Genomic DNA, 26,725 nt, shown 5'->3' on the forward strand with positions numbered 1-26,725 from the left:
CCTTGGTAACCACCAAGATAAAATACTTTTCTTTTATAAGTTTAGGTTTTTAGATTCCACATATAAGTGATATCATACTTAGCATAATGTTCTCAAGGTTCATCATGTTGTCACAGACGGCAGGATATCTTCTTTCTCATGGGTGAATAATATTGTGTATATGGGTCACGTCTTTTTTATTCATTCATCCATTGGTGGGCATTTTGGATTGTTTCCATATCTTAGCTATTGTGAATAGTGCTGCTGTAGAGATGGGAGTGCATATGTCTTGTCAAAATCCTGTTTTCATTTTCTTTGGGTATATACCCAAAAGTGGAATTGCTGGATCATATGGTAGATCTATTTTTAATTTTTTAAGGAACTTCCATATACTCCATAGTGGTTGGACCAATTTACATTCCCACCAACACTGTATAAGGATTCTTTTTTTCACCACAACCTCACCAGCCCCTCTTGTTTCTTGTCTTCTTGATGATAGCTATTCTAACAGGTGTGAGGTAATACCTCGTTTTGATTTGCATTTCCCTGATGCTTAGTGATGTTGGGCATCTTTTCATCTGTCTGTTGGCTATTTCGATGTCCTCTTTGGAGAAATGTTGGTTTACTCTGCTGATTTTTAATCAGATTGTTTGTTTTTTTGTTATTGAGTTGACTGAGTTCTTTATGTATTTTGGATATTAACCCCATATCTGATATATGGTTTTCAAAAATTTTCTCTCATTCTGTAGTTTGTTCCATTCTGTGGAATTCTTTTCATTTTGTTATTTGTTTCTTGCTGTGCAGTGCTTTTGAGTTTGGTGTAGTCCCATTTGTCCATTTTTTTTGTTTTATTTTTTGTACTTTTGGCATCATGCCCAGAAAATTATTGCCAAGACCAAAATCTCTGACTTTCTTCCCTACACTTTCTTCCAGGAGTTTTATGGTATCAGACCTTATGTTTAAGTCTTTGATCCATTTCAAGTTAATTTTTGTGAGTGGTGCAAGATAGGGGTCCATGTGTTTCTTCAGTTTTCCCATCAAGCTGAGCATCTTTTTTAATCTATTGGAATGAAACCATTTATACTGATTATGTGTATTAATGTACTTGGAATCATTCCTGTGAAATTAAATTTCAGTTTATCTGTATTTTAAATAAAATACCAAAATTGAAGAATACAGAAGACCTTATATGTCAAAAGACACTATAAATAAGCAACAGAAGAAAGATTAATATTCAGATTATATAAAGAGCTCTTACAAATCAGTAAAGAGAGGATGACCCAATTAAAAAGCAACAAAGGATATGAATAGGAAATTGTAAATTAACTAGCCTCACTAGTAACCAGAAAAATGTGTGTTAAAAATAGACTTGATATGTGAATTTTGTGGAGAAAATTCTTTTCTTTGTTCTTGAGAAGAAATACTGAGCACTGTCATTGTAGATGTTGGTAAGGTGGATCTTGAGTTGCCCATGGATTCTTGTTTCTTCCTACATAGAGATTTTAAAGTATTTTCTTAACTGAGGTGGTTTAGAGGAAACACCAACCCTGTGATGAGGAATCAGAAGCCTGAAGAGATGCATGTAGTTGATGGCAGACATAAAACTAGAATTTCTGCTTCCTAGTCTTGGCCTGTTTTTTCAATCCTGTGCTGAGTAGAGACACTATTCCCTTTTGTCTTAATGCTTGCACCTTTTGATTCAATAACGTTTTAAAAATGGAAAACGAATTTCAAGGAAAAGGAAGCCTGAAGGAATCCTGACCTTACATTTGTCCTTCTGCATGACTAAAATCTTACATAGTCTGTGTGCCTTACTCAGTTCTCTATTATCTTACCATTTCTGTGTATTAGGACACTATGAGTATCTTATTTTTATAGCAGTGGAACATTTCTGTGTTGCAGGTATCCAGTATTTGTGGGAGCAGGCAGTTCGTTCATTTTTCCTTCCATCAAGAGGGATTATAGGTTATTCCGGGGAAGGGGTAGGGAATCCTTGAGCATCTCAAAATTGAATTTTATTTGTCTTCATGATCTCCTCTTTCTTAGGACCTAGTTAATATTTCCTTACCCAGCAAGTCTTTTTTATTATAAGTAATAATTTTAAAGAAATGTTTGGGATTGAGATATCTACATACAGTATATGAGTTTGCTATCTTTTAGTCAAATATTTATTTATGCCTTCTTAACTAATCATGTATCCACTTATGTTTATCTTGGCTGACTGGTTAATCTTTTTCTTTGGGGAAAGTTTTAATAGAATTGATGTTGGTGATTGTTTTAACCTCAGTTAGTGTAAGACAAAGTTACGGTGCCTTCAGTAATATGTTTTTTTCTTAATGTGCTAGGCAAAATCCTCAATGATGATACTGCTCTAAAAGAATACAAAATTGATGAGAAAAACTTCGTGGTAGTTATGGTGACAAAAGTAAGTTTCAACCTCGTTGTATATATCTTTATGCATGTGAGTTTAAAAAAAAAAAAAAAAGATGATCCCAAGTCTTGCTTTACACTTTCAAGTGAAAACAGTTTATACACATCCATAGTGGCATGCACTTAATTGTTATTAAAGATTTTAACAGTTTGCTTTGAGTCAACTATAAAGTTAATAGTTTCATATATTTGTAGTTTGAGCATAATTTTAAGTATGTCAAAACAACTGATATGTGAAGTGTCATGTTAAAAATTATTAGGTATTGTTGGATTAGTAAAATCACTAATCGTATAATTATTAGAGAATGTGATTCTTAGAAATTGAATAAGTGTTTCTCATTTTGTAGTTTTTAATAAGAGTGCCTTAAAAGGATTTGCTAATTGATGTACTAGACCTAACAAATACTTCAGGGCCAAAAAGACATATAGATTAACAATTTCAGTGATATTTCTTAGCCAGTGGGATAGATTTTTAGAAACTAAAAAAGGGAAAAGACAGCTAAGCGAATGATGGAATGATTATTGTGAGAAGGTTTTTAACAGGAACTTTTTTGTGATTTATTGGACTGAAATAAAAGTCAAAAGTTTTTCTCTAAAGCAGAGAATGAATATGGATTCTTTCAGGATTTTTGTTTTATTTATATACTTGTTTAAAGATACGTAAACATGCAGTAGAGAGTTAAGACAAATAGAGGAGTGGTGGTGCTCATGATACTTTTAGGACTGAATTATGATCCTAAATTCTAAACTCCTAATAATCTCAGAAGATCAGTGTTATTTGTAGCACCCAAAATAAATTTAAATAGGTAATTGGAAACCAGTTTGTCAAAGACTGAAGATAGAATAAATGTGAGTTTCTTTTAAAGTCTCAAAGTAATTGATATATGCAGTAGAAAACAAAGTTGAACAAGTAAATTTTTTAAAAACATCTTTATTGGAGTACAATTGCTTTACAATGGTGTGTTAGTTTCTGCTTTATAACAAAGTGAATCAGTTATACATATACAAATATCCCCATATCTCTTCCCTCTTGCGTCTCCCTCCCGCCCACCCTCCCTATCTCACCCCTCTAGGTGGTCACAAAGCACAGAGGTGATCTCCCTGGGCCGTGCGGCTGCTTCCCACTAGCTATTTTACATTTGGTAGTGTATATATGTCCATGCCACTCTCTCACTTTGTCCCAGTTTACCCTTCCCCCTCCCTGTATCCTCAAGTCCATTCTCTAGTAGGTCTGCGTCTTTATTCCCGTCTTGCCCCTAGTGAACAAGTAAATTTTAATTATGGAATATTTTTGTAGTGAGAAATGAAAAGCAGCTAAACAGTTTATATGTACTGGACTTAATTTTTTTTAATCTATTAAGAACCATATTGATTTTGCTATATTTAAGCACTTATTAAATGTTAAACTTTAAATACACAGGAACAGAATCATATGAGGAAACTTTGCCTCATCTAGTTTTTTCAAAAATTGTGGTACACAACACAAAATTTACAGATTTAACCATTTTTAAGTGTTTGGTTCATTGGCATTAAATGCATTCACATTGTTGTGTAGCCATCACCACCATCTGTTTCTAAACCTTTTTTCATTTTCCCAAACTGAAACTCTGTACCTGTTAAACAGTAACTACCCATTTCCCCCGCCCCCCAGCCGCTGACACCACTGTTCTCCTTTCTATGAATTTGACTACTTTTCGCACCTCGTATAAGTGGAATCATACAGTATTTGTCCTTTTGTGACTTGTTTATTACCCTTAGTATAATGTCTTCAGGGTTCATCCGCATTGTAGCATGTGCCAGAATTTCTGTCCTTTTTAAGGCTGAATAGTATTCCCTTGTCTAGTTTTATCATACATAGTACATAGTGGAAAATGTGGTAGCCACACATTTGGGTATGTATTTGTTATGGTCTTATTTCCTTTAGTATTATAGTAACGTTGACTATTTAGAACATAACTAAGAGTTAAGCAGGATAGTTAAGTCCCATCCCCCTACCTTGCACAAGGCACTTTTTTCCAGTACACTCTATACTAGCTCAAATAGAACAAGGCACAAATCCACTCATTGCATTTACAGTTTGTTGATTTATACTTGGGGCAAATTATATTGAATTTTAATCTCATCTTCCATCAAATCAGTTACCTTTTCACCTTAGGTAAGTTATGAGCTAAGCAGGTAGTGAGTATTGATAGGCTGTAGAAGAATAAAACTCATATAATATGATTTTTACCCATATGTAATTGCTTTTTGCTTGGTGGGAATGTTTATGGCTCTGATTCTAGTTCAGAAAGTGCTGAGCATGCGGTTATAACTTTATTTGGCCTTTATTTGTCGGTTTAACTGTATATACATCTCAAAAGTTATGTTAATCTCTTTGTACTTACACCTATTGGCTTGTAGTCAATATTGGGATTTTCTTCCCTCCTCTAAAATACAGTAGACTTTCTGGCATGTTCATTAATCATACTTCTGTTTATACTTTCATTTCAAGAAAGTTATTTTTGTTGCTTTCAAATGATGATAAATACTTTGAAGTTGTAACCAAGAAACTTTAATTGTGAAGTTTTGGGGGGGAATTATGTGGTTCTTTTTCTGGATACACGTTCTGTACATTTTAAAATATTTGCTTCTTTTGGTTCTTTTTCATAATGATCCAAAGACTGAAACCGTTGGCTAAAGCTAATGGAAGTTGATAGTTAATATATATGCTCTCATCAGCTTTGAAAGAATAACATAAATAGTGATTCAGATTGCCGCTATTGCTCACTCATTATGTCACCTTACAAAATTATTTTCAAGTTACAAACTTGTATTAGTGTTATGTTTGTTTGTAGCATCCAGAGATCAGGTAATAATGCAGTGTTTTGTCATAATGCATTATTTTGATTTGTAATGTGTTTAGCCCAAAGCAGTGACAACACCAGCACCAGCTACAACTCAGCAATCAAATTCTGCCACCACTACCACAGTTAGTTCCTCCACAGCACCAACTGTGGTTCAGGCCCCAACCCCTGCCCCCACTTTGGCTCCCACTCCCGCACCTGCATCTGTCACTCCAGCATCAACGACAGCGTCTTCTGAACCTGCACCTGCTAGTGCAACAAAACAAGAGAAACCTGCAGAAAAGCCAGCAGAAACACCAGTGGCTGCTAGCCCAACATCAACTGACAGGTGAGAACTGGATTCTAGGAAATTGTATAGGAATATGTTCATAACAGTGGCTTCATGAATGTATTTATTTTGATTACTGTTTTGATCAAACTAACTTTCTATCTACTATGTTAAACTTTTTCTAAACTTTGAACCCTGACTAAAGCGCTATGCTTGTGTCTGTTCGGTAATCTGAATTTGTATACTCTGCATTTTTTTTTTTCTCCCAGGGTGAAGGGAAAGGAGTCAAAGTCATTATTCATTTGGTGTAGAAAAGTTAGGAAATACAAATGACCATAAAGAAGAAGAATTATAAAATAATCTGAGAGTATATTATAGCTTGACACATTATAAATAACTTGACATTTTTCCCCCAATCATTATTATATTTGACCTATATTCTTTCACTATTGTCACATCTATCATAAACATCCTTCCATGTCAGTAAATTTTTCCAGTTGCTACGTAGTATTGTGTTTGGGTCTAACATTTGTTAGGTCTTAACCTTAGAAAAGAAATTAACGTCTTTGGATTTTTCCTCATCTGTAAAATGTGGATGACAGCAGGACCTATCTCATAGAGTTGTTATAAGGATTAAATGAAATAAGTAAAAGATATGATATAGCACATGGCACACAGTATGTGCTGAGTAAGTATCTACATCTTTGTGAAGTTGTATAGAAATTTAAGTTTTTGCCTATGTAGATCTTTAGAACAGAAGAAAAAGTGCTGGGATACTTGGGGAGCAAAAAACAGTTCTTGTGGGAAGTTGGCAGTTAGGATTATTGAGTAGTTTGTGACAAAGGTTTTTTTCCCCAATGATAAATAAAATAACCAAAACAATGCTTCCGTTCTCTTGGCTGGAAATCATACACGGGAATCTCTTCTTTATCTGAGAGCCTGAGTTGCTTTGTGTCCAGTATGTATTGGCACTGAAGCAAGCGGTTTGTATTTTGTGACTTTGGTGCAACTCAGGACCTCAGTGGCAGTAGAGTCCTGGAATTAGGACCAGTCACAATGGAAAACTATGCAGCATTTGGAAACACTGACATAGAAGGATGTCTGTGATAAATACAATGATGAGAAAGAATTTAGTCATGAATTCTTTCTCATCATCTTTCATTTTAGTGTTCTGTCTTTGAGTGCCGTTTCTTTGAGTCAGTCAGCCACGTTGGGAGGGGTTTGAGTCACCTGGTTTGTTGCTGCTTCGGGCCTCTTTTCAAGGATTTAATTCCCCGAGAGAACACAGGTTCAGGTAGTAAAATATTTTCCCTATGTCAGCCTGCTGTACTTTGCTTTAGGCATTCTGAAACACTGTTGCCTAATTTGGTACTTCTCCCATGTGCAGCTAGAATTGCATACAATCACCCTTAACTAGTGGGAGACAACCCAGAGTCGGCCTATGCTATTGCATCTAAAGGCTGTTACATCTTTTCTGTGTATGGGAGGGAACTTATAAATTTCACAAATTGGTTTTCCAAATCATTTAAACATTGTAAACTTAATATGTCTTGAGTTGGTACAGTATATCTTATTTTCTTAATTGCTTTAAGCTCCTTTTAAAAAGCTCCATAGTGTAAGAATTCTCAAATTGATCAATCCATTTTAATGTGCTAATATCATCAATTCAAGTTTTTTTATTATCTCTATTCTTTTTATTTCTTCTTGGGGGTACAGTTTTATTCATCTGTTCTCAAGAGTCAGGATTATCTTTTCAGACCCATAGAGATTACGTAAAGGAGTTGATGGTCAGAAAAGCAGGCTCCAGAGTTGCCTACTTACTTGGGCTTTGTACACCAACCTTTTACTTTTTTTTTTTAATATAAATTTATTTATTTATTTATTTTTGGCTGCTTTTGGTTCTTAGTTGCTGTGTGTGGCTTTCTCTAGTTGTGGTGAGCGGGGACTACTCTTCGTTGGCAGCGTGTGAGCTTCTCATTGCGGTGGCTTCTGTTGTTGCGGAGCACAGGCTCTAGGTGCGCGGGCTTCAGTAGTTGTGGCACGTGGGCTCAGTAGTTGTGGCTCACGGGCTCTAGAGTGCAGGCTCAGTAGTTGCGGCGCACGGGCTTAGTTGCCCAGCGGCATGTGGGATCTTCCCAGGCCAGGGCTCGAACCCATGTCCCCTGCATTGGCAGGCAGATTCTTATCCACTGTGCCACCAGGGAAGCCCAACCCTATACTCTTATTTCCCCAAATTATACACCTCAGAGAAGGATAGCACAGAAAGGGAAGGGAGGGAAGCTCAGAAAACCAGCTGCTTAAATGTGCCTTAGTTTCTTCATTTGTGCTATAAAACATTTAGTGTCTTATAAAGCACAGAACTCAGTGAGATAATTATCAGGAGATACGCTGGTATGAATTTTGAGGAGTGTCAGAAAGTTTGTTTATCACCCTGGCCTGACATTTCATTATTAGGGATTTGTTTCTTTCGGTCAGTTTTGTTCTTTAAAAACCACATATTGCAGTGCAAATTCCACTTGTTGATATCTACATTAGAGAAACTGCACTTGTGCACAAGGACTGTATTGCTTGTAATTGAGGACAAATTGGAACCAACCTAAATATCCATTAGTAAGGGCATGACTCGACATGTTATTTGTATTAAGAGAACTGTGCTATTCAAGTGTGGTAGTGAATAGACAACATCAGCATCACTGGGAGTTTGTTTGAAATTAATTGTTAGGCTCCACCCTAGACCTCTAAATAAGAATTTCTGGGCGTGGGTCCTAGAGATCTGTATTTTAACAAGCTCTCCTGGTGAATTTTTAGGCTTCCTAAAGTTTGAGGAGCTCTGATATCCAATACGACAGGCCAGTTAAAGTATGCAGTATATATGCATATTAAATAAATGTGGTTTCAAGGCTTTGTTATCAAGTGAAAATAGCAGATTGCAGAACAGTATAGGCAATAACCACAAACCAAACAAAAGCCACATAACAACATTGCATATTTTCTGTGGGTGGCATATTAATGTGTAGAAAAACAGTAGCAGAGGGACAACACACTAACTGATAAAGTGGTTTCCTCTGCAGATGGGGAGGGGAGGAGTGTTGAGGCAGAATCAAGATTGAATGGTGGTTAAACGGTATCTCAGTCTTACCTGTAATGTTTAAAAAGAAATTTTAAAACAATGTGCAAAAATAGCACAAATTGTTCTATAAAAGAACAGTAACAAAGGGGTCTAATTCTACCAGATAGTAAAATGTATTATGCATGGTAATGATTACAATTTAGTATGGCTCTTAACTAGAAAGACTGCTTGGTGAAATAGTAGTCTAGAAACAGAACAAAATACATACAGAGACTTAATATAAGATAAAAATGTAATTTCAGACCACTGTGGGGAAAATGCTATTAGGATAAATGTCTAGCCATCTGGAGGTAAAAAAAAGATGGATCACATCTTACACTCATAAAAATAAATTTTAGATGGATAGGGATTTAATGTAAAAGTGAAACCATAAACTAGAGGAGAGCATGGGAAAATAATCTTAACCCAAAAAAGTCTTAAAAGGAATGATTATTAATACATTTGACTACAGAAAGAATTTAAAGGTTGGAAACCAAACAAAAAAATGTCTTTATAGTTTGATTTGGTCAATTAAATGGAATACTATGCACCCCTGGGGAAAATTCAGGCAGTTGTAGTTCTGCTGACATGCAGTGATTGTTCAAACACACAACAACAAGACACAGGTCAGGTCTAAGGCAGGATAATTTGTTTTCCTATATATATAGTATAGAACTGTAGTATATAGTTCTTTTTGAAATTTTGCCTTCTACATGTTAATTTTACTATCTAGTTGATGAAGATACATTAAAAATTATACCAAAGTATTGTCTTAATCATAACAGTCATGTTGAGTGTTATGATACCAGGCACTTTGCTGAGCACTTTACCAGCAGTAACCCTACCCACAGCACTTCGGGGTACATGGGTACCATTGTTGACCTCATTGTATTGGTGAAGAACTGACTGAGGCTTACAAAGTAATTTATGAATTCAAACTTAGGTATTTCCGTTACTCTTACTATGCTGTAGGGTTTTCTCAGAGCTGAAGTCTACTGTGTTTTGTTTCTAAAATTGGGCCAGAGGTATATGTGTGTATTGTGTTGTGTGTATATTTTACTCAAAACTGCTAACTGCTGTCTTTACCACTTTTGTAAACCTCAGTTTATTTTTCTTTGGCCTTCTCTTTATGGTCCTTCATTATTGTGTTTGTGTCTTCTTTGTTTTCTAGACTCATCTTCTGCAATTGCCTAACAAAACTTAGTCCTTCTAAACTGGCTTAAAACTTGGTTACAGCTTGGGTCTATCCTGCCTCTGCATCTTCTTGTTTATGCTGCGTTCCTTGACCTGAAGGCTTTCTTGCAGTTTCTGTGTTCAGAACTTAACTATAAGACCTAATGAAATTCTACTATGTAAAGACTTCCCAGGCCTTTCCAGCCTAATGCAGTTTCTGCATGTGCTGTTTATCATATACAGCTTTTGATATTTCTTTTACTGTGACTTGACTTATAGATTATTTAATTTTTCTTGTAAATTCTTTCAGGGAATTAGTTGTATGTTATCTTTTTTGTATTCCTTAAATGGTAAGCTCTCTGTAAGGATGTTCTTTTATATCTTTGGACATTTTAAATGATAGATTTGCAGAACAGAATGAGTATTAAAATTGAAAATTCTTCCCATGCCATAAATGTTATGGATAAAGCTTTGGGGTTTAATCTGGAAGCCTTTTTGAACACTGTAGCCAGACTTCTACATTCAATTAAAATCAAAGAATCTCTACAAATTGGATAGCTACTAAACTTTAAGGTAGATTTTACATACTTTCTGATACATGATTTTCTAAAAACATTTTACAGTACATCAGGTGATTCTTCTCGGTCAAACCTTTTCGAAGATGCAACAAGTGCACTTGGTAAGTATCTACATTGTAAATTACCTTGTAAGAGACAGAGAGGAGGTTTAAGTTTCATTTTTCTAGATCACGAAAATGTTCATTTTCATGGTTGCTTACAATCAAGCGGCTAAATGATTTAGATAATTCAGTTGATGTTACTGAAGACTTCTGTAAGTTAATGTTTTATATATTGAATCCTTTAAATTGTATTGTTAGAGTTAAGCATACTTCTTGCCTTAAAGCAGATAGTTTTCCATTTTCCAAATGTGGGGTTTAAATGAGGTTTTAACAAAGTTTGATCTGTGTACAGGTTTATTACAAAGTATCTTTGAAATGAGTATAAGATGTTACTAAATCTGTCTCACATTTCATCTTCATCTTTATTCACCTCCAGCCTTCATTCCACCTTGTAGCCTTATAGGTCCCCATCTGCATCTTGTTGCTTGTATTGTACTTGCAGTGAAAGTGCCTTTTTATCCCGACTTTCAGTTTTACCTGTTGAATAATGTCTTTCCATCCTTCCCTTCACATCTAATCTGTCAAAATCAATTTGGGGTTTTTTGCCCATTTTCCCACTGTAACTATACCTGGTACAGTGCCTGCTATAAGTACTCATTATTGGTCTGTTGGGTGGCAACCCCATTCCTTCCCTTTGGTACTCTTCTGTACTACATGAAATGGTAGGGAGGTAGAAGGCTGGGAACAGGTGGGAATGGCAGCTTCAGTAGAGTATGGGCTTCTGGATTCCTTGTTTAGCTGCTACAGCAGCAAGGTTCCAACAGCAGTAGTATCTCACAAGATATGGGATTGGCCCTCTGACCTAATTGAACTTGAACTCCATGGTACGCTCATTGCCATGGAAAATGGCTGGCTGATTTCCCATAGCACATAGGGGCAAAATAGTTGTTTAATCAACTTAAGATCACCTGGATGTACCAAACCCACATTCCTATCTTTGAGAGACTGTTTTCTGGGATTACTCTGCTTCATATGAGTTACTGTCCAACAATCAGGAAAACAGAAATCACTCTATTTCAAACAGGAAAAGGCTTAATCTTAGGAGATTGTTGCAGAGGTGCTGGAACAGCTCAAGATTACCCAGAGATGAGTAAAGGGCTCTGTAGCCTCAGAGCTGAAACCAGCTAGCACGTGCCCCTGCTGCTGTCGGAGGCTGTGGCTGTTGCCGTTGCTGCTTAAGCTGGAATGCACTGATGCTGCTGGGCGGAAGCCCAGGAGTCCACAGCTCTAGTTGCTCCTGCTCTAGTCTCTGGTCGTGGTGTCTTACCTTTTACACCTTGCATCTCTTAGAACAGCAGTTCTCAACTGTATGGTCTCGAGACCCCTTTACTCTTTCATCTTTAATTTATCCAGTCTTTGTGTTGATACCTTGCTTCTTTAAATATTTCTTCTTTGACTTCTGTGACACCACTCTTTTCCTGAACCGTACCTCTGACTATTCCTTCTCAGGCTTTCTGGTTAATTCTTTCTATCTCACCTGGCTTTTAAATGTATGAGTTTTCTTTGGTTCTGCTCTAGGTCATAGTTCAAAGTTCAGACGTGGGAATGGCAAATACCACCCATATACAGTTGACACTTGAACAACACGGGATAGGGGCGCCAACCCCATGTAGTCAAAAATCCATCTATAACTTTACAGTCAGGCCTCTGTATCCACGGTTCTGCAGAGTCAACCAACTATGGATCATGTAGTAGTGTACTAGGAATAGACTTAATCTGATTATTAGTGGATCTATGCAGTTCAAACCCATATTGTCCAAGGGTTAACTGTACTACAAGCGTTCTCAAAATTAAAACTCTAGAACATATCTCCCTCTGACTCCCAGACTCACTCTTTAAGCTGCCAGCTGGAAAACCTATAACCTCCACAAACTCCTTAGGTTCCAAATTTATTAATTTTTAATTCCCCCATCTGATTCTTCTCCTTTGTTCCCTTCTTGCTTGCATCATCTTCCACTCTCTACCAAAGTTTTGGCATCAACCTTGACCCTCTGCCTCTCTTGGCCCAGTGAGGCCAGGAGTCCTATTGATCCTCCTTCCTAAAGTCTCTGGAATATTTGTTTCTACTGCCACTTAATTGCCTTGGTTCATGTCCTTACCTTACTGATGCTCTTCTGTTACCCTCTTTTAGCTGGTCTATTCCCTGCCACAGTGGAGTTTCTAAAAGGCAAATCTAAATGAGGTCATTGTTCCTTTCACAGCACCTCCTAACCTAGAAGATAAGTACAAGACTTTTTTTTTTTAATATTTATTTATTTTTGGCTGTGTTGGGTCTTAGTTGCGGCATGCGGAATCTTTCATTGCGGCGTGCAGGCTCCTTGTTGTAGCGCGTGGGCTTCTCTCTAGTTGTGGTGCGTGAGCTCAGTAGTTGCGTCATGCGGGCTTAGTTGCCCTGTGGCCTGTGGGATCTTAGTTCCCCGACCAGGGATCGAACCCACATCCCCTGTGTTGGAAGGCGGATTCTTAACCACCAGGGAAGTCCCCCAAAACTCATTCTTAATGACATCTTCTTCATCACTTCATCATTAACTCTGTCTCATGTTGCTCATTGCCCCTAATTTTTCTAGGAGTCATTTCCCTCATACTTTCAGGATCTAAAGAGTATCAAACTTGAGTGTAGGCATTTCTTTTTGAGTTTTTATAACTTGACTAAGAAGTGTGATTTTAGGACGCATAGCATCAAGGAGAGGCATGGGAGCTCTGGAGTCTAGACAGCTTGTGTTTGTGTCTCTGCACCATGACTTAACAGCCGTTGATCAAATTGTTAATCTTTCTAAGCCTCAGCCTCATAATCTTTAAAAGGAAGGGAAAATAAACCTTTCTTATAGAGTTCCTGTAAGAATTAAATGAGAAACACTATGTTAAAATAGTATAGTTATGATACTCCACAGCTCTTAATTTTGTTTATTATTGATAATATTTTCTGTTTCTGGGAACTAGATTACTGAAAGTGTATTGGCACCTGAGTGATTTGTGCTAGAATTGTATCAGTGGGTATTTTAAAAGATAAAAATAGCTTAAGTACTTTATGGAATAGGTAGGGAAAAGTCATTACTCTAAACCAAGATATCAAATGCTGAATTTGCTCAGTGATACTTAGTTTTTTAATCTATGCTTTCATAGTTATTAGATAACTTTATTGAAAATTTTGCCATCAACAAAGTAGAAAGGCAACTTATGGAATGGGAAAAAATATTTGCAAACCATGTATATAATAAGAGGTTAATATCCATGATATATAAAGAACTCATACAACTCAATAGCAAAAAAAAACCAAACCAATTTAAAATGGGCAAAGTACTTGAATAAACATTTCTCCAAAGAAGATATACAAAAGACCAACAAGTATATAAAAAGATGCTTAACATCACTAGTTGTTAGGAAAATGCAAATTAAAACCACAATGAGATACCACTTCGGGCCTGTTAAAATGGCCATCATCAAAAAGACGAGATATAGCAAATGCTGGTGAGGATGTGGAAAAAGGGAACCCTTGTAAACTGTTGGTGGGATTGTAAATTGGTGCAGCTACTATGGAAAACAGCATGGTGGTTCCTCAAAAATTAAAAATGGAACTACCATATGATCTAGCAGTTCCAGTTCTGGGAATCTATCTAAAGGAAATGAAAGCACTAACTTGAAAAAATACCTGCATCCCCATGTTCATAACAGCATTATTTACAATAGCCAAGACATGGAACAAACCTAAATGTCCATCGATGGATGAATGGATGAAGAAGCGGGGTTGTGTGTGTGTGTGTGTGTGTGTGTGTGTGTGTGTGTACACATAATGGGGTATTACTCAACCATAAAAAGTGAGGAGTTTCTGCCATATGCAACAACATGGATGGACTTGAAGTTATTATGCTAAGTGAAATAAGTCAGAAAGACAGCTCCTATAGGATCTCACTTATGTGTAGATTCTTCAACAAAGCAAATCATCAAACTCAAAGTGGTTTCCAGAGGCAGAGGATGGGGGATAGGAAGTTGGAAGAAGATGGTCAAAAGGTACAAACTTCCAGTTATAAGATAAATACTAGGGATGTAGTGTACAACATGATGATTAGGTAGCTAGCATTGCTGTATGGCATATAGGAAAGTTTTTGAGAGTAAATCCTGAGTTCTCGTCACAAGGAGAAAAAATTATTTTCTTTTTGTTGTATCCATATGAGAAGATGGATGTTAGCTGAACCTGTTGTAATCATTTCACAATATACGTAAGTCAGGCCATCATGCTCTATGTCTTTCACTTACACAGTTATACAGTGATGTATGTCAATTATTTCTCAATGAAACTGGGTTGGGGTTTTAGTTTAGTTTAGTGTAATATACTATAGTTTTAGTGTAATATACTATATGAAATAAGAAAAAATTCTGCAGAAAAAAATTATTCAACTGATTTTGTCACCTGTATATCAGGGAAACAGTAAAGCAAAAATGGCATGGTCCCTAGCAAGGTTGAACCTGTGATGGGGGAAAGAAAATAGAGTGAAACATAAAATAAATTGCAAATCATGATAAGTGATATTTAAAAAATTAATGGCTTCCATAAAGAAGAACAAAAGGCACTTATATTTAGGCTAGTCAGGCAGTACCTCTCTGAGACTGTAGCATTTAAATTGAGAACTGGAGCATGTAAAGGAACAGACCATCAAAGAAGCCTGGTGTGTGTGAAGGTCCTGGGGCAGAAGCTGTGACTTGTGAAGCAAGAAATGGATTGTTTGGAGTGTGGCACATGCAGGGTTGTTGAGGTTGGGAGCCCAAAATGAGATTAGGTTTTCTTTCTTAAAAGCTCACTTTTGCAACTGGCTGAAGAATGGATTGTAGGCTTGGGGGCAGGAGAGGAAGCAGGGCATAATCTAGACCAGAGATTGTTGTGGACTGGTCTTGAGTTAAGGCAGGGAGAAAGAGGAAGCTTGATAGGTTTGGGGTATATTTTAGAGATAGGACCTACCAGGTATGCTAGTGGATTAGATGCAGAAGGAGGGGAAAGGGAATTGAAATCACCAAGGTTTCTGGTTCAAACACTTGGATGGATAGAGGTGCTGCTAATTGAAGTGGAGAAGGCAGATGATAAATGGTGGGACATGTTTGAGGGGGAATCTTTGAGATCCAAAGTCACATGCTGGTATTGGTTGTGGAGTGAGCAGAATGTGAGAAGTGGACACGGCATGTACAGACAGCTATGGCTGTGAAGGGAGGAGAGCAGACGGATGGACCAATTCCTGAAAGAGAAATGGGATGCAGTCAAGGGAGGCGTGTTTTTGTTTTTAGGATGACATTCTAGGACATAGTTAACTGCTGATCAAGATAATTAGGTGGGCAGGAAAGGGTGGGAGATGGACAAGAAGTGTGGTAGCTTTAAGTTTAGTGGGAGAGAGTTGGCTTTCTTTAAATCAGAGTGTTGTCTGACATTTCCATGAAGAGTGAGTCAGAGTTGGAGAGATCCTGTGGGAAATGCCTTACAGGGATAATTGTACCAGTTTTATACGGTATAGGACATTCTAACTTTCTAGCTTCCAACCTCCCTTTCCCCTCTGCTTTGATAACAGAAGGTGTCCAAGGAAAACAACTTATTACAGCACAGTTGATTTTGTGAAGTGTCCCTGCTACTTGTTCTCAAAAATCAGTTCATCTGTCTCTTCTTCCAGTTTGCCTGCCCTGACTTGCTAATTCTTTTCTATGTTTGTGCTACACTTGTACTTGATATTTTTATTACGTGTATTAAACATACTGTATTTTCCATTGCTGCTCTGTACCACAACTTAGTGGTATAAAACAACAGATTTATTATCTTATTATAGTACTGTAGGTTAGAAGTCTGGTATGGAGCTCACTGGGCTAAAATCAGAGCTGCATTCCTTTCTGGAGACTCTAGGGGAGAATTTGTTCTGTGTCCTTTCCAACTTCTAGAGGCTGACCACATACCTTGGCTCATCCCTTTCCTCTGTCATCAAAGGTGGCAGCATAGCATCTCTGACCCTGCTTTTGTCCCTCTCTTCCTTACGTCTATTTCTCCGACCCTCTCATCTGCTTCCCTCCTACTTTTGAGGACCCTTAAGATTACATCGGACCCACCCAGGTAGTCCAGGATGATTTCCCTATCTTAAAGTCAGCTGATTAGCAACCTTAATTCCCTTTTGCCTTGTAACCTGACTTACTTAATAGTTTCCAGGGATGGGAGGGGGTGGATTATTCTACCTACCACATATATGTTGTAGTTGATAACGGTTACTCATCTTTGTATTCCTGGCACTGTAGTGCCTGAAACAGTGTATACATATATGCACTCACATTACATGGAGATTGTTTATTTATTAAATTTTCTTTTTCTTTCCCCTTCTTCCACCCACACACACCTTTTTTTAGTGACAGGTCAGTCTTATGAGAATATGGTAACTGAGATCATGTCAATGGGCTACGAACGAGAGCAAGTAATTGCAGCCCTGAGAGCCAGTTTCAACAACCCTGACAGAGCAGTGGAGTATCTTTTAATGGTGAGAAACATTTTGCTTTCTTTGTTCTAGTTGTTTAAGAACAAAATCTCAAAGAAACAGAGATTTTAAAGGGATAGTAACAATTCAGAAGATAATAATGATGTATGCTAGATAATTTACATAACGCTTTTATTTTTCTTAGTGTGTTAACATTTTGTGTTAATAAAATGTAACCTCTTCTAAAAGATTTTGATAGGATTTTCAATTAGAAAACAACGTGGCTAAATGGGTTGTAAAATTTGCTATCCACTTGGAGTAGTACCCTCAAAGGATGACAGCTGTGTGTTAGAGGGGTAGGGGTGGGGCAGATTTTAAATCTAATTGAATCCAACATTTTAGTAGCTTTTTTGCCTGCCAAGCATAATCCTGGATGTGCTATTTAGAGCAAAAGTTTCAAGTTGGAAGCCCAAGCCAAATTTTGTACTATGTGTAAATTTCTTAATTAGTTGCCAGCTTTTAAAAACTGGGAGATTTCACTTAAAAGTTCAGGTAATCTGGTTTATCTGGACAACTCAGATCCCAGATTTAGGAAAAGTTTTAGGTTGTAGACTCTTTAATTCACTGTCTTCCTGTCCATTCCCTATTACCTGGCAGCATCATGCATTTAATTTAATGTATGATATTATGACTGGTTCTATTGGCATTTGAATTGTTAGCTTATTTATAGTCAGTAGCAGTCGAGGGAATTTTGAATAAATTATTGGGTTTTGTTTTCTACTAATGAAGGTTTTTGAGAAATAGATTGTTGTGGGCATGGACTGAAACCCATGATATTTTATGACAATGAATGTCTGTTTTACAAATGTGACATGGGTCAAAAGCAAAGTGTAGAAGTTTGCAATAACATTGGATTAACTTTTTAGTCTTAACATTTTATTGTGTAATTCCTTGGTGTGTTGGAATATTATCAAAAGTCTCAATTACCTTAAATATCATCTCAGATCCTAACTCTTTGGGGAATACCATCCACAAGTTTAATCCATTCCTTTGTTTCCAGTTGTACTTCTGTTAGAAACTCCTTTTGAGAGCGTAGTTTCAGGAGAGTCCCTGTCATGAGCAGATAACTGTGCTTCTCTACCACCAGTCATTTGCCTACTTATTTGCATGAGAGTCACAAAACCTTTTCTTAGCATATCATTTTATCATTTGAATTCTTTTTCCCATTGTCCTCTTGAGAGTCTTTAAAATGCTGGCAGTTCATTTAATTATCATTTTGTTTGAAATTGAGGAATCATACTGGATTGATAGTTACTGTGGATCTGTTTGTGGTTGCCGCTCATTCCTCCCCTCCCCCCAAAAATACATATTATGTTAAAATATTGCCTTTCCTTTCATAGAATGGCTTTAATTTATACCTGATTTGGAATTCTGCATAAATTTAATGATATCAAATATTTTGATCTAATAGATTTGAAATTTTGAGGTATAAAAAATGGATCACTCTTTACACAGTTGCTGCTATTTAGCATCAAATACAAATGAATAGATGAGAGATAAGTTCATGAAACAGTTTAAAGTTTTATATATTTACTGTTTGTTTCATAGACTGGAAAAAAGGGGCTACCTTTAACTGTTACTAGTTTTTGACACTTCTGTGTAAGTGAGGGTGAGTGTATGGGAAAGGAGAAATAATGATCTAATAAAGGGCTAAATACTATGAGAATTTGAGGTAGACCTGTAGCAATGGTGATTAACTTTTTAGTTTAACAAACTTGTTTGAGAATTTGATGGAGGCTTTTGGATCCTCAGTCTATATAGTTTGTTAGCACTTGATAGCTCCTCATCTAAGGGTTTGAATTGGTGGATTGTAAAAAACATTTGTTTGCAATGCCTACAATAAACTTCTAATATAGGCAGCCATTATCCTGCTGTTTATTACCGTTCATTCTTCATATGTTTATGATATTGGCTTCTGATTTACTGGGAAATGGAAGACATTACTATTACCATCTCATATTCAAATACAATATTTTCTCCTTTATTCTCCTTCTAAAATCTACGAAGATTTCATAAAGACTTTAATAAGTTATATATGAGAAGTCTTATAAATCGCTTATCAAAATAGGGGTGTTCCAAAAATCTTAGTGCAGTTTTAAGTTATAATAACTTCAGAAGATAAATGCCACAAACTTAGAAAAAGCATTACCTAAATACTTAATTATTTAAGATTGTTTTATACCTATTTACTTTTTTTTTTGGCTGTGCCATGCATCTTGTGGGATCTTAGTTACCTGACCAGGGATTGAACCCATGCCTTCGGCAGTGAAAGTGTGGAGTCCTAACCACTGAACCGCTAGGGAATTCCCTTTACTTTTTGTAATTTTTGAATAATCAATTTTAAGTTTTTGTATGTGATACATTTCTGGATGACACTCTCTCAGAACCATGGATCAGTAGAGGACATCCTCCTCACTTGGCCGCTGTCATCACCTGCTCTGTCTCCATTAGACTCTTTTTCCAGTGATCACTTCACAACTGCCATGTGTGCATCAAAATCTCTTTGGATGATCTTAAGGCTAGGGTTAAAAATACAATCCTTTCTGCCACTGAGCTGGTGAAAGTTTCTGTGAGGTTCAAAAATCAATTAGAGTGATATATAACATAAAAGCCAGATATGTCTAATTTTAATAAGATTTGTGTTGATACTTTGAAAATGTAAATAATTAGCCTTATAATGTTAGACACCATTACTTCTATGCAAGTTTAGGGTCTTGCCCAATACTTTGGTGTTAGATGTTAAGATGTGTTGCTGGATAAACATTTCATGATGTATTTTTTTAATTGCAGAATTATTTACTTTATATCCTAGATGTACACTGTCTAGTAGGGTAGCTGTTGAGTACTATTAAGTACAAGTAGCTATTTAAATTTAAGAAAATTAAAAGTAAGTTAAAATTTTAAGTGTCTTAGTACCATTAGTCACATTTCAAGTTCTCAGTAGCTACTTGGGGCTAATGGGTATTTTATTGGACAGCATAGATATAGAGCTGTTACATCATCATGGAAAGTTCTGTTGGACAATGCTGTATATTATAGTAGTATGGGTTTATCTATACCACATTGAGGCCATTTCTAATCTAATTTGAATATGTGAAGATTTCAGATATGTCTTGATCCTTTACATTTAATTGAAACAGACATCGGTTTGATGCTTTTAGAAATTAGACAAGGATATTAAATAGATTCATAAGTCTCTTACTCTGTGTAATGTTTAACTAACTTTGAATGATGAGCGATTTTAAAGCTTGGAAATTTTGTTATAGGGAATTCCCGGAGATAGAGAAAGTCAGGCTGTGGTTGACCCCCCTCCAGCAGCGAGTACTGGGGCTCCTCAGTCTTCAGTGGCTGCAGCAGCAGCAACTACGACAGCAACGACTACGACAACAAGTTCTGGAGGTAAAGTGGAATCTTTCAGTGGGGAGGAAATGGTCCTGAATCTTTAGTAAAAAATAATTTAATCTAAAATACTTTTGAGATGAAGTTCATTCCCAGAGCATCTCAGTAACTCTTAAATTCTCTATTCAGTGTTAGAGAAGGGCCCAAAAGAAATTATACTAAGTGGATATAAAAGATATTCTCATTTATATTAAACATCATTACTGCAGTTTTGGTAAAGGGCATATTCTGTTTAGCTTATTCTAAGGAAGAGATGCTTTCCAGTTTGCATTTAGTGTTATATTCTGAAGCCGTTTGGAACGGTTTTCTCACCTTGTCTCTTTCTCTCCCAGTAAATGTCTTCAAAGCCAGTAGGATCTTAATGGTTATTATAGAACCAAGGAAATAAAACCTGGGAGGTTTAATATCTTGAATCTAGAGGTGAAAGCAGAGCTTGAATTCAGGTGTCTTTACAGCACCCACTCTTCCATTGGCAAAGGTTTGACTAGAAAGCAAAGCCTGGAGCCCGTGGTAGTCCTAGAAATTATTTAATGTTCTCTTTCATTATTTCTTTGTAAAATTGGTAAAGTAATTCAAACTGTTACTTTTGAAGAGACCATTCTTTTATGTATTTCCTAGCTCTAATTATGGCAGTCATCTCTGGTTGACAGAAATCCCTAAGCACTTTGTGTGCAGTCTCCCGGAGGATAGGCTCTCATTTCCTGAGATTCAGCATGGAAATAGAAGAGGAGGCCACAGCTTTGGTTCAGATTTGGGGTGCTGTCCCATTTAGTGGCAGTTATTGGGTAACTTAGTTTCTGAGAGTCTCGTTTTCTTCTTCTGTAAAACTGGTGTTACACAAAGAAGAATAAATAACCATATGATGTGGCCTTTTTTTTTTTTTGGCGGTACGCAGGCCTCTCACCGCTGTGGCCTCTCCCATTGCGGAGCACAGGTTCCGGACACGCAGGCCCAGTGGCCATGGCCCACGGGCCCAGCCGCTCCGCAGCATGCGGGATCTCCCCGGACCAGGGCACGAACCCGCGTCCCCTGCATCGGCAGGTGGACTCTCAACCACGGCGCCACCAGGGAAGCCCGATGTGGCCATTTTTAATTTGAATGATTGTCTTGAATAATTTAGATGACAGTGTACATCTAAAAAATTCTCATTACTCTTAGTAACCTCAAAAGCATGATTGTTTTGAATGCAATTAAAGTAGGTACGTTTTTTGCGTTTCTTAATCCTGGTATATATTTTTCTTAGGAACTTTTGAGCATCAAGAACAACTTTTAATACTTTTTATTTTGATAGAGTGCACGAGGGGCACAAGTTCTCGGTGTTACTTGATAATATTGAGTGCCCAGGGCAATTGTAGGAAAACTTTGTTTTTTTAGTGTTCTGTACTCTCTACCTTGGCTAATAGGAATAATTTCTGCAGTATGAGACTTGCAAGCTGGTGCAGTTTGAAGATGTTTTCATTATTTACTTCATTTTATATACATCTGAGAATTCAGATCATATTTTTTCTTGACAGTGTTTGCTGTCTAGATTATGTTTGTATATGTAATTCCTATTTTTGTTTAAAAGTGTTCATGTGTATTTTAGGACACCCTCTTGAATTTTTACGGAATCAGCCTCAGTTTCAACAGATGAGACAAATTATTCAACAGAATCCTTCCCTGCTTCCAGCATTGCTACAACAGATAGGTCGAGAAAATCCTCAGTTACTGCAGGTGACTATTTAATCAGTTAATTTCCAAAAATGGGTTTAGAGTATATCACATTTTGTAGAAGTCCATGAGCACCCCTTCTCCTTCACCAAGTCTATAAACTGTTCTTCTAAGCTGCACTTAGTAGAATATGCTATAGATAGATGTACTGATAAAACGAGAATTGGGGGTGGGGATTGGGTTAGATATTTGTTTGGGAAACACTTTATTAAAGAATCTGAGAAACTCTAGCAAAAAGAAATGTTGAACTGTCTAGGTCTCTCTTTCCCAAGCTTATTACTAGTGGCGCACTACCTCATAGAAAACATACCTATGGGCTTATTTTATTTTTATTTATTTATTTTTTTGTGGTACGCGGGCCTCTCACTGTTACGGCCTCTCCCGTTGCGGAGCACAGGCTCAGCAGCCATGGTTCATGGGCCTAGCCGCTCCACGGCATGCGGGATCTTCCCAGACAGGGGCACGAACCCGTGTTCCCTGCATTGGCAGGCGGACTCTCAACCACTGCGCCACCAGGGAAGCCCTGTGGGCTTATTTTAATGCTCAGGTCATGAAATATTTGAGTTTTGTATAGCAGCAGTCCCCAACCTTTTTGACACCAGGGACTGGTTTCGTGGAAGACAGTTTTTCCATGGACCAGGGTGGGGGAGGATGGTTCGGGGATGATTCAAGTGCATTACCTTTATTGTGCACTTTATTTCCCTTATTATCGCACTGTAATGTGTAATGAAATAATTCTACCGCTCACCATAATGCAGAGCCAGTGGGAGCCCTGAGCTTGTTTTCACTTGCCACTCACTGACAGGGTTTTGATATGAGTCTGCAAGCAACTGATTTATTATGGTCTCTGTGCAGTCAGACCTCTCTGCTAAGGCTAATCTGTATTTGCAGCCGCTCCCCAGCGCTAGCATCACCGCCTCAGCTCCACCTCAGATCATCAGGCATTAGATTCTCATAAGGAGCGCACAGTTCACAGTAGGGTTTGCGCTCCCATGAGAATCGAATGCCTCTGCTGATCTGACAGGCGGAGCTCAGGCGCTGATGGGGGGCAATGGGGAGCGGCTGTAAATACGGTTAAAGCTTGGCTCGCTTGCCCGCCCGCCTGCTTGCTCGCTCACCTCCTGCTGTGCAGCCCAGTTCCCAACAGGCCACAGACCAGTAGCGGTCCATGGCCCGGGGATCATGGACCCCTGTTACAGCATTCTACTGCCTACTAGTGTGGAGGATAAAATATATATATATATATACATATATATAACTTCTATTTTTTCTTATACATCAAGTAGTTTTTTAACAATGACAGGGGTGGTGGGAGTGTTTATGAAAGAGAATTTGGATTCTTTTAATTCTTCACTGTTTACCTCAGAAATACGAAGCTTCTTTAATGTACAAGAAATCATATCCTTCCAGAGACTGAATAATCCAGAATCATTCTAAAATAATGCAGTTGCAAAGTTATTACTTTCTCTCTTATTTGTATTAGAATTCTTATTTTCCTGAAGATACTTTATATCAATGTCTTGTTTTTCTCTGTCCTTCAAATCACTGCAGCAAATTAGCCAACATCAGGAGCATTTTATTCAGATGTTAAATGAACCAGTTCAAGAAGCTGGTGGTCAAGGAGGAGGCAGTGGAGGTGGCAGTGGAGGAATCGCAGAAGCTGGAAGTGGTCATATGAACTACATTCAAGTAACGCCTCAGGAAAAAGAAGCTATAGAAAGGGTGAGTTTCAGTAAAACTTAGAAATTCAGTTCCTAGTCACACTAGCCACATTGCAGATGCTCAGTAGTCACATGGGGTTAGTGGCTCCTGCACTGGATAGCCCAGATATAGAGTATTTCCATCACAGTAGATAGCTCTTACTAGACAGAGCCAAATAGAGCATTATTAACCTAGGGACTGCAGTGGAGACAGTCTCTTCTCAGCCCTGCTCTCCATTGTGTTCTTTGTGAAGCCAAGGGACTAGCACTGAATATCAGTCTAGCATGAAATAGTTATCAGTATATCAAGAAACTAAAATTTTCATTGATGTTTTAGAAAAATGATCTTAAAGTATATGCCCAATTCAAGATTATCCATTTTTAATTTATATTTAAAATTTTATTTCACTGTTGTCTCTAAAATGTAAATAGATATGTATATGAATATTTTCATAAAATACATGTGTAGTAAACATCAGAACCTGGTATCCTGATTCTCTTTTCATCCTTATGTCTGCCCATACATGTGTCACTGCAGTAACCTAGTTTTTATGATACTGTGACTAGTCATTCATTTTTCTCTAGACCCCTTTGTTAACATTTGTAAATAGGAAATCATAGTACTTGCCCTGTCTTATCCTACAAAGTGTTTTGAGATGGAAATCAGAGAAAGTGCATTTTAACCTAATACTTAGAAAATCATTGGAACTATAATTAGTCTTTGTTTATGACAAACATATCAAGTGTTCAAGTTTGTAACTATGTTTTTCTTAAAAGATACTTTATATATTGCAGTGTTATTTTTTCCCCCTCAAATAAATAGAAGTGAAAATAGACAATTGCCTCACTTGTTCTAGAGCAACTTTTTTTTGAGGTTACAGTTATCAAATCTTGATTTCTGTGTTGGAGACATTTTTTCTTTTGTTGCTTGTGCTTTTGGTGTCATAGAAGAGAACATTGCCTAATCCAAGGTCAGAAGATTTAAGCCTCTATTTTCTCCAAAGAGTTTTATAGCTCTTACTACATTTATGCAATGTAAAATGCCTATAATCCATTTTGAGTTACTTTTTGTTTACGGTGTGAGGTGTAGGAGCCTACCCATTTCCTTTGCCTGTGTATATCCAGTTGCCCCAGCACCATTTATTGAAAATACTGTTCTTTCCCCATTAACTTGTCTTGGCATCCTTGTTGAAAATATGTTGACCATAAATGTGAGGGTTTATTTCTGGGCTTTCAGTTCTGTTCCGATCTATATGTTTATTCTTATGCCAGTCCTTCATTGTCTTGATTACTCTGGCTTTGTAAGTTTTGAAATCTGGAAGTGTGAGAGCTCCATATTTGTTCTTCTTTCCCAAGATTGTTTCGGCTCTGTGGTTCCCTTGCAATTTCATATCAATTTTAGGATTAGCTTGTCCAATTTCTGCAAAAAGAAAACTGGCTAGAATTTTGATAGATACTGTGTTTTTTTTCTGTAGATCATTTTGGGGAGTATTGCCATGTTGGCAATATTAAGTCTTTACCAAGCCATGAACACAGAATGGGATGTCTTTCCATATTGAATTTCCATAATTTCTTTCAGAAATTTCTTTAGTCTTCAGTTTGCTAAATTTATTTCTAAGTATTTTTATTCTTTATGATGCTGTTATAAAGAGAGTTGTCTTTCTTAATTTTATTTTTGGATTGTTCATTGCTAGTTATATAGAAATACAATTTAATTTTGTGTATCTTGCAACCTTTCTGAACTCATTTATTCTGATTGTGTGTGTGTTCCTAAGGATTTCTATATTTAAGATATCATTTGCAGGTAGACATAGTTTTACTTCTTTTTCAATCTGGATGTCCTTTATTTATTATTAATATGTACATATTATATATATATATATATATATATATATATATATATATATATTTGCTTAATTGTCCTATCTAGAGCCGCCTCTGTATAGTTGAATAGCAGTGGCGAGAGCCAACATCTTTATCTTGTTCCAGATCTTAGAGGAAAATAAAATAAAACATTTAGTCTTTCACCATTAAGTTTGATGTTAGCTGTGCGTTTCATTAGATTCCTTTTATCAGGTTGAAGAAGTTCTATTCCTAGTGTGTTGGATGTTTTTAATCACAAAGGGTGTGGGATTTTGTCAAATTGTGTGTTGATTGAGATGATTGTGTGGTTGTGTCCCTTTTTCCGTTAATATGCCTTATTACGCTGATTGATTTTTTTGTATGTTGGCCTAACCTTGCATTCCTGGGGTGTTGCTGGAATTGGCCTGCTAGTATTTTGTTGAGGATTTCTGCATCTGTATTCATAAGGAATATTGGTCTGTAGTTTTCTTGTGATGTCTTTGTCTGGTTTTGGTATCAGAGTAATATTGGCCTTACAGAATGAGTTCCCTCCTCGTCTGTTGTTTGGAAGAGTTTATGAAGAATTGGTGTTAATTTTTCTTTAAACGGCTGGTAGAATTCACCAGTGTAGTTATCTGGGCCTGGCTTTTGGGGAAGTTTTGTGACTACTAATTCAATCTCTTTGTTTGTCATAGGGCTATTCAGATTTTTCCTTTTTTTCTTGAGTCAGTTGGGGTGGTTTTTATCTTTCTAGGAATTTGTCTATTTCATATATGTTATCTAGTTTGTTAGCATACAACAACTTAGTTGTTCTCAGTATTCCCTGATAGTAGTTTTTATTTCTATAAAAAGTGGTAATGTTCCAACATTTATTTTTGATTTTAGTCATTTGAATCCTCAGATTTCTTTTTTTTTCCCTGTCAGTTTAGGTAAAGGTTTGTCAGTGTTGTTGATTTAAAGAAAAAAAGTGAGAATTTTTGGTTTTGTTGATTCTGTGTTTTTTCTAGTCTCTATTTTATCTCCTTCTGCTTGCCTTGGATTTAGTTTTCTCTTTTTTTTCCTAGTTTCTTAAGGTTGAAGCTTAGATGATTGATTTTAT

The 26,725-nt window shown here is 36.9% G+C and overlaps 1 protein-coding gene across 1 annotated transcript in view; it reads left to right on the forward strand.

The window, feature by feature from the left end:
- Positions 1-26,725, forward strand: part of RAD23B (RAD23 nucleotide excision repair protein B) — a 44,708-nt gene that overhangs the window by 14,068 nt on the left and 3,915 nt on the right. Inside the window, exons 4-10 of the mRNA XM_024753657.1 lie at positions 2,325-2,404; positions 5,312-5,580; positions 10,426-10,481; positions 16,851-16,978; positions 20,242-20,374; positions 21,960-22,087; positions 23,636-23,806. Of these exons, the coding sequence (XP_024609425.1) occupies positions 2,325-2,404; positions 5,312-5,580; positions 10,426-10,481; positions 16,851-16,978; positions 20,242-20,374; positions 21,960-22,087; positions 23,636-23,806 (965 nt within the window). The remainder of the gene's footprint in view (positions 1-2,324; positions 2,405-5,311; positions 5,581-10,425; positions 10,482-16,850; positions 16,979-20,241; positions 20,375-21,959; positions 22,088-23,635; positions 23,807-26,725) is intronic.

Source organism: Neophocaena asiaeorientalis, unplaced genomic scaffold, assembly GCF_003031525.2.
Source record: "Neophocaena asiaeorientalis asiaeorientalis breed wild unplaced genomic scaffold, Neophocaena_asiaeorientalis_V1.1 scaffold342, whole genome shotgun sequence".
Taxonomy (NCBI): domain Eukaryota; kingdom Metazoa; phylum Chordata; class Mammalia; order Artiodactyla; family Phocoenidae; genus Neophocaena; species Neophocaena asiaeorientalis.